Below are 8,093 nucleotides of genomic sequence, written 5' to 3'. Positions count from 1 at the left end.
GAATTAATCAAGTCAACGGCTTTTATTGTCAGTTACATGCTTTATAGAAAAAGTTGTGGAGAACGAGTCAGGGTTGTACAAAAAAGGCTAGGCTTCTACATGGTCTATTTACACAGATGTGGGGACCCCTCCGCCCCCCTTCAGGCACAGCAGCTGCACTTGTCGGAAGCCTCTTTGCAGATGCAGCCCTGGGAGCACTTCGCACAGCCCACGGGGCAGCAGGAGCAGCAGCCTGTGGGGAGAGAAGAGTTGAACGTGAGCGAGAAACCTTGTCAGAGGCACACCACCTGAACGCTCCCGGGAGGGAAGGCGCGGCGCGGCGGGCTAGGGACCCCAGGAGAGTGACGGGGAAATGGCAGAGAAGATCCAACTTACTTTTCTTGCAGGAAGTACATTTGCATTGTTTGCATTTGCAGGCGCCAGCGCAGGAGCAGGATCCATCTAAAAGTAGAAGGCAGTCAGTGAGCGCGGTTGAGTGGGACCCGGGAGTACCTGAACGCTGTTCTCCTAGGAAGGTGAGGCAAATCACCCGGGTAGGCGAGCCACTATCTCAAGGACTAGTTTAAAGGAGCAGGAGTGCTTCAGAATTCATTCGGAAGGGGTAGCCGGTCGTACCCTTAAAGTAATTACTAAAGGAGGGGCCAAAAAGCCTGTCTAGCTCTCCCAGAAATCCCGTCAGCAGTCCCCCTTACCGGAGGCACAGGAGCAGTTGGGGTCCATGGCGAGTGGAGGCGGCGGTTGAAGATCGACGAGAGATCGGTTTGAAGAGTTCTAGGAGCGTGATGGAGAGAAGCACGCGGAGCGCGACCTTTATAGCGGAGAGTATTGGGTCGAGCGCAAAAGCTCCGCCCGGGTGGAAGGCACCATGCACGCGCCCCCGCCGCCTGCACACGCCCTTTTTCTGGCTCAAGGGATATGGCCAGCACACGCCCCTGGGCCTGCGCACGACCCGAATTCTGCAAGCGGCCCTCTTTTTGCTCGTGGGACAGAGCCTGCACACGCCCTCCCCCCACCCCCCGCGCTGAGTCACACCCCCTTTCTCTGGGCTCAGGGACTGAGAGCAAAGGAGCTGAGCGCAAAGGGTCTGCGATCCGGTGGGAACCGGTTCCAGGACACCTGCTTGCTCCCGCGCGCGCCCTTTGCGGTGCCCCGGGGCCCGAGGGGCCGGGTGCAGAGGCGATGCTGAGCGACGAGACCTCTGGCCGCCCAGATCACGCCACGGGGACACAGTTTCCGCGCATGTCTTGTGTGCTAACCTGGGTGAAAGCGGGGCTTGGAGACCCTGCGTACAGGAAAACTTAGCTGGCAGTGTGAACCGGTTACAAAAACCAGCCCTACCCCTGGCTTAACTGCTGTTGGTGATGTACTCCTGCCCCCCTGCGTGTCACGTGCTGCGGGCACCGTAAGAGCTGTCGTTTTTCCTTACAAACGCTGGTTGGAGTGTTCATTATTCTCACCGTAGAAAAGTGGAAACGGAGACGCAGTCACATAGTCACTTGCCCAAGATGAGTGTAGGGTTCGAATCCACTAAGGCACCAGCCAGTTGTCAAGAGACTAGAGACCATAGACACAAGCCTTGTGCTAAGACTTACTCTTGGGGGGCGGGGGGAGGGCAGCGAGTGACAGGAAAAAATGGTGGGGGTCTTTGCTGGAGGTGGAATTCAAGAGAACGAAAGCAGTCCATTCTGGGAGGATATGGACCAGGGCCCTTTGCCAGGGTGTTTGCCAAGTAGGAAGGGCCAGATGGTGGTGTTCTGAAACACACGGATGGAAAGCCCCACGTAACCCGACCCACCTCCACCCACGGGTGGATGCTGAGGGGAAGGGTGGAGATGGCAGCCAAAATTTCTTCCCCTGGAGGTACATGGTGTTTCCCCACTTGCTTAAGTCTGCTGAAATCAGACTGGAAGTCATAGCTGGAATGTCTGTGTCATCTGCAGAGCCAGGAAACTGGTGCCGGAAGCTTCCCGGCAGGCCGACTCGGATACTTTCAACGGAGGCTGTGGGTGGGTTGTAACAGGACAGGCTGTCCTCGCAGCTCTTAGTGAAAACTGGGGCAATGCCTTCTTGACTCATTCCAGGCATTACTGGATGCCCACGGCTGTCCATGGATTGTGTGATTAAACACCGTGTCCTTTCCCTTCCTGGCACTTTCTGTGGCTGCCCTGGCTATGAACTTGAACCGGATTGATTTCTGGGCTCCCGTGCTCCCTTTCCAGACTGACCCCAGAGCAGTCTTTGCTGTAACTCCAGCCTCAAGCCAGGATGTTGTTGGCAGTCACCGCTGGCCAAGTCCCGTAAATTCATGGAGGTAACTAACCCACGGTACGGTTATTCCTGCCCAGTTCTCACTTCCCGCTAGGACTTAGATTTTGAAAATGGAAGTACGTCGTAGACTGGATGTATCCGCCAGTTCCTTTAATCAGAGCACTCAAGAGGCAGAGGCACGTAAATTTCTGTGAGTTCAAGGTCAGCCTAGTCTACATAGTGAGTTCCAGTCCAGCTTTGGCTATAAGGTGAGACCCTGTCTCAAACAAACAAAAAATACAAGCAACAATGAAAAAGGAAGTCAAGTTTGAATGATGTGACCCAGGCTTGTAATCTTAGCACTCAGAGGCCCAGCCAGGATTGTGAAAGTCAGGCTGACCTGGGTATATACTTATTGTTAGTCTTAACAATAAATAGATAGACGAATAAGGGCTAGGAATGAAGTGTAAGGTCGAGGGCTTGCTTAGCATATGTGAGACCCTACGTTTAATCCCCAGCATGACATTTTAAAAAATATATGTGTAAATAAATAAAAGCTTGAAGAAGTCACCACCCTGGTATCTGTCATTCACCGAAGCAAAAAACACCACAAAGAGGAGGGAAAACTAAGCTTCCAGAAAGACAAATCCTGATGGAGTTTGGCCCCACATTTGCTCTTGGGGTACTTCTTCCTTCTTTGCCTCCCCCATTCCTTCTGTCCCTTCGTTTATCCCAGGCATTGAACTCACATATGTAAATGCTTTATCTAGAAGCGTACTACCCCCCCCCCCGCCCCCCGCCAGCCTGAGTGGTTCAGAACCTCAATTTATACATTTGTCAAAGAGTCAGATGGTACCAAAACCCAAAGGCCGCATACAAACATCATCTGGTTTGATTATTTTCTGTTCTCCATGTTGGTGTGTCTGTGTGTGTGTATTTGCGTGTGTAGTAATATTTGAGTTCATGGGCCTGTGTGTGCAGATCCTAGGCTGGTGGCAGGAATTATCTTTCCTCTCATCTGTGTGGTGGTTTGAATGAGAACGACTCCCTCCAGCCTCCCTCCATCCCATAGGCATATGTATTTGAACGTTTGGGTCTCCGTTGGTGGACTATTTAGGAAAGATTAGGAACTGTGGCCTTGTTGGAGAAGCTGTGTCACTAGGAGTGGAGTGGGCTTTGAGGTTTCAAATCTCAGCCCAAGCCGGGCTTGGTGGCGTACGCCTTTAATCCCAGCACTCGGGAGGCAGAGGCAGGCAGATTTCTGAGTTTGAGGCCAGCCTGGTCTACAAAGTGAGCTCCAGGACAGCCAGGGCTACACAGAGAAACCCTGTCTCGAAAAACAAAACAAGCAAACAAACAAACCAGTGATGCTGGTAGCAGGGCACACCTTTAATTCCAGCATTCAGGAGGTAGATGCTTGAGCTTAGAGTCACCTTGCCTTAGAGAGCCTCCGCAGCAGCAGCAGCAGCAGCAGCAGCAGCAGCAGCAGCCTCACTGTCTTGCCACCCCTTTAATAGGGAGTGCCTTGAGACACTCTTATCTGAATTTGTGCTAAGTCATTGTCAGTTTGTCTCCCTGGAACCCTGGCACAGGGCTTCCAGAGTTGTCAGGGCACGTAGTGTGCCTGAGGCCCCGGGGTTTGATCTAGGGCACCAAAATCCAAATGCACAAACAAAACCAGCCATAAATAAATAACCCCAAACTCAACCCAGCTCCCTACGATAGGTGACGTTAACACCTGTTGGGTCTCAGTCTAATGAGCATATCCTGAAGGTCACATGACTTGCCGTTTCGTGTTAATCCTGCATTGAACAGAGGACTTGTTCTCTGGGCTGCGGGGATGGAACCAGGACTATAGGTGGTGGTGGGGGGGGTGGGGGGGGTTCCAAGGACAAAGGTTCAGCTCTAAGCACAGATGGTCAGTTCTTTCTTCCTTCTCTTTACCAGGGTCTCACCCTGTGGCTGAGGCTATCCTTGAGCTCATTGTACCAGTCTGGCCTGCAATTTATAGTCCTGAGTTTCTCCAGACCCTGCCTTCCTTCCTTTCATTTATGGCACTGGAGATGAAGCTCAGGCCTTATGCATAAGAGGCAAATAGAGCTTTATTCCTAGCACCAAAGAGCCAATGCCCCTGTACTGGCTAGTTTTGTGTCAATTTGATACAAGTTAAAGTCACCAGAGAGAAGGGAGTCTCAATTGAGAAACTGCCTCCGTAAGATTCAGCTCTAGGCAAGCCCGTAGGGCATTTCCTTGATTTGTGACCTATTGGGGGGAGGGCCCAGCACATTATGGGTGGTGCCATCCCTGGGCTGGTTGGTCCTGGGTCCTATAGCAAGCCATAAAGAGTAAGCAAGCCAGTAAACACTCCTTCATGGCCTCTGCATCAGCTCCTGCCTCCAGATTGCTTGAGTTCCTGTCTTGATTTCCTTTGATGATGAACTGTGATGTTGAAGTGTAAGCGGAAAAAACCCTTTCCTCCCCAAGTTGCTTTGGTCATGGTGTTTCGATACAGCAATAGAAACCCTAAGACAAGTTGGTACCAGGATAATATGGTAGCGCTGTGACGGACCTGACCGTGTTATTTTGGGGAGGGTTGTGGAAGGACTTTGGGTGGGGCTAGAAAAGCCACTGAACGTTCAAAGCTTGGTGAGCTGTTCTGTGGAAGTTTGGAAGATAAAAATGTTGAGGGCTGCCGGGCGGTCACCATGCCTTTAATCCCAGCACTTGGGAGGCAGAGGCAGAGGCAGAGGCAGGCGGATTTCTGAGTTCGAGGCCAGCCTGGTCTACAAAGTGAGTTCCAGGACAGCCAGGGCTACACAGAGAAACCCTGTCTCGAAAAACCAAAAAAAAAAAAAAAAATATATATATATATATATATATATATATATATATATATATATATATATATATAGCAATGCAGACAATGGAGGCCTGCCTGCCTTGTGAAGTTTCAGAGGGAAGAGTAAAGACGCCATTCGACCATTTGTTATTTTGAATTGGGATTCTATGGTTCTAGTTAACTGAGGCTCAAGAACCAACTGTGATTAACAAGAGATCAGAACCACTAAAGTGAAACCTTTGCTTTGTCGGGATACTGGATGTTGGTCGGCTGACTAAGAAGAGACCAGCATCACTGAGGTGAAATCTTCTACAAAGTGCTTCCTGAGAGTCAGCACAGAGAAGCATGCATGGCCAGGGTCACACCTTGTGCAGGCAGCTGAACTTGGTGGTTTAAGGGTCACCTAGGTGGAACTGGTTTTGAAGTCATGAAGGGGTTACGAGGAACAGCCAAGGCTTGGCACTGGGAGAAGCCAGGAGAAGCCATTGGTGAAGGTACAGCCTCAGTGGCAGTTGAAGGGCTCATGCAGAGAAGAAGAGAGCCAGTGAGAGGCTATTGGTGAAAGTGCAGCTCAGTTGAAGCCGAAGACCCCAGCAATTTGGAGATGTCAGTACTATGGGATACCAGCACCAAGAACAGCATCAGCTGTGGAGTAGAGCCAGGAGGAGACTCTGTGCTGCAGAGGGCAGAGCTGGAGAAGTGACCCAAATCCTTTGGGAGAGCCCAAAAGATTGTGAGGGGATCCCAGCGATTGGATGGCTGAAGTTTGCTTTGCTTTGATTGTGACCCTGTCTTTATCTTGTAGTTTCACGATTTTTCTATCACTGAATAAAAATTAACCCACATCTTCACAGCTAAAAAGAACACAGATATACTGCCATACACACAGTTTTTGTGAGGCAGGAATTAGGCAAAGTTTAACTGGGCCCTCTGGCTCACAGATTGTAAATCTAGGCTCCTACTTGGGTGACTGTCATCCCACTTGGACCAAAATTTGCACTCATGCGCCCTCCGGTGGTTGAATCTAGTACTGCATCATTGCTGGCTGTTGTGTGAGACCGAGGATCTCCTGGGCTGATAGCTGGGGTTTCGCTGGACTTCTTGCCACATGGCTCTCACTCCAAAGATAATGAGTAGGTGGGAGGGCCCAGGAGGGTGCCTGCTGTAAACGGTGAGCAAGAAAGAAGGGAAGGATAGCCTGTCTGCCATTCATCCTTAGTGAAAGCTAACGATTTGTTCAAGAGCTGCCCAGCCAAATCAGTCAGCACAGGTTTGTCATCTGATCGACTCCAGAGCTGAGAGAGAACGAGAAGTTCAAAGGCTTCCTGGACTCAAAAAGTACAGGAAGTAAATAAATGCATACATAAAATATGTTGTACAAATAAGATAACTATAAACATATAATGGAGCAGGGGCTGGTTAGCTGCTCCATGGTAACGCATTTGTCAGCAAGTACATTAGTACTGGGAAAAAAAAAAAAACATAAAAAAAGAAGTATCTGCCCATGTGATCTCACCTGCATAGCTCCAGGGTTAGGTGACTGCAAGGCACCCACGGTGGGATGTGTTGCTCTCCTCTCCCCTGACATGGGGGCACAGTGGTGGGGAGGAAGCTTGTCACTTTAAACCATCAGACAAGAATATGTCACTGCTAATCTCTGCCAGCCAAATAAAGCCTTAGATTCTGAAGGACGATTTCTTACTAGGTTCAGTGGCACATGCCTGTAATCCCAACACTTAGGAGGATCAGGAACTCAAGGTGATCTTTAGCTACATAGCAAGTTCAAGGCCACCCTGAACTTGAGACTGTCCCTCCCAAAGAGCTGTTTGTGAGTGCGTAGGGCATGGTGGTGCAAACGTGTTAGCACTCAGATGAAGCAAGAGGATCTTAAATTCATGCCCGGCTGGAGAGATGGCTCAATGGTTAAGAGCACTGACCCGCTCTTCCAGAGGTCCTGAGTTCAATTCCCAGCAACCACATGGTGGCTCACAACCATGTGTAATGGGACGCGATGCCCTCTTCTGGTGTGTCTGAAGACAGCAACAATGTACTCATATACATAAAATAAATCTCTAAATTCATGCCCCATCTTAGGTAATGCAGTGTACATACTGAAACCTTGTCTCATGGGGGAAAAAAAAAATCAGAAGCCAGTCTGTTTTAATCTACCTTACTGTGGAAGTGACACTGTGAGACCTCGACTTAGAGTGTTTCTTCCTGGAAGGTAAGGCCCCTGGACTTTCCCCAAGCTTGTTTTCCCTGATCTCTAAAAATACAACCAGAAAGAAGCTCTTTGTTCTCTATAGCCAGCAAAAAGCCTTTTTGTTTCTGTGCCTTACAGCCAGAGATGCGATAATTGTAGGAAGACCTACAAGGACATGGAGATAGACACTGGAGAGGAGGCTGCAGCACACTCCCCCCCACCCCCCTCCCCCAAAGAGCTGTAGCCAACTCTCCTCCCAACTCCTCCCAATTCCTCAGCTAGCTGTTAAAAGCCCCCTACTGTCACTGCTCGGGTTGAACTCCCCTGCCCTGCTAGGCGTGGGGTGTGTGTGTGTTTCGTTCTCAGCTAGCTGATAATAAAACCTCTTGCAGTTTGCATCAGGTGTGGTTTTCTCTCCGGTCATTCGGGTGTTGGCCAGCTCATCCCAGGACTTGAGCGGAGGCCCAGCTTCGGGAGTCTTACAACACTCCATTGCTCTTGTAGTATTTTAGTCATTAGAAGTAAGTGATTGGGCCCAACCCTCACAGGGGCTTCTCAATGGTATCCCAAGCTAGGGATCACTGGGGCCAATTTTCAGAGTCTGGCTACCATGGCCAAAGGCAATGGCTTGCTGTTGGATTCCAGGCTCCTTGCACTTACTGCCCCATGTATCTAGAATAGATACACTTGTCTACCAGTTGGGTCTCACTCTAACGGGCATATCCTGGCACATGGAAACCCAGTGCTAGTGGAGCTGAGGCAGGAGAGTTGTGGGGGTAAAGACATTCTGGGATACTTACAGGA

At 50.1% G+C, this 8,093-nt stretch overlaps 1 protein-coding gene and 1 long non-coding RNA gene across 2 annotated transcripts; one reads left to right on the top strand and one right to left on the bottom strand.

Annotated features, from left to right (window-relative positions):
* Mt2 (metallothionein 2) lies at positions 1-950 on the bottom strand. Its single transcript, NM_008630.2, has 3 exons — positions 693-950; positions 376-441; positions 1-232 (listed from the first exon to the last, which is right to left on the bottom strand). The coding sequence occupies exons 1-3, from the start codon at positions 718-720 to the stop codon at positions 141-143; spliced, it is 186 nt and encodes a 61-aa protein (NP_032656.1). The 5' UTR covers positions 721-950; the 3' UTR covers positions 1-140.
* Positions 951-1,912: 962 nt separating this feature from the next.
* On the top strand, positions 1,913-7,444 carry Gm39227. Its single transcript, XR_879107.2, has 3 exons — positions 1,913-2,311; positions 7,181-7,310; positions 7,428-7,444. It is a non-coding gene; the product is annotated as a predicted gene, 39227 (long non-coding RNA).
* The last annotated feature ends 649 nt before the right edge of the window (positions 7,445-8,093 follow it).

This window comes from Mus musculus, chromosome 8, assembly GCF_000001635.26.
Source record: "Mus musculus strain C57BL/6J chromosome 8, GRCm38.p6 C57BL/6J".
NCBI classification, from domain to species: domain Eukaryota; kingdom Metazoa; phylum Chordata; class Mammalia; order Rodentia; family Muridae; genus Mus; species Mus musculus.
The sequence above is the reverse complement of the archived record's forward strand: the minus strand, read 5'-3'. Positions and strand labels throughout refer to the sequence as shown.

What these genes read in the sequence shown, in the direction of transcription:
- Mt2 (NM_008630.2), bottom strand. Translation starts at nt 720, where the DNA reads ATGGACCCCAACTGCTCCTGTGCCTCCG. An exon ending in CAACTGCTCCTGTGCCTCCG is followed by an intron (nt 442 to 692) that starts GTAAGGGGGACT and finishes TTCTACTTTTAG; the next exon opens with ATGGATCCTGCTCCTGCGCT. An exon ending in ATGTACTTCCTGCAAGAAAA is followed by an intron (nt 233 to 375) that starts GTAAGTTGGATC and finishes CTCTCCCCACAG; the next exon opens with GCTGCTGCTCCTGCTGCCCC.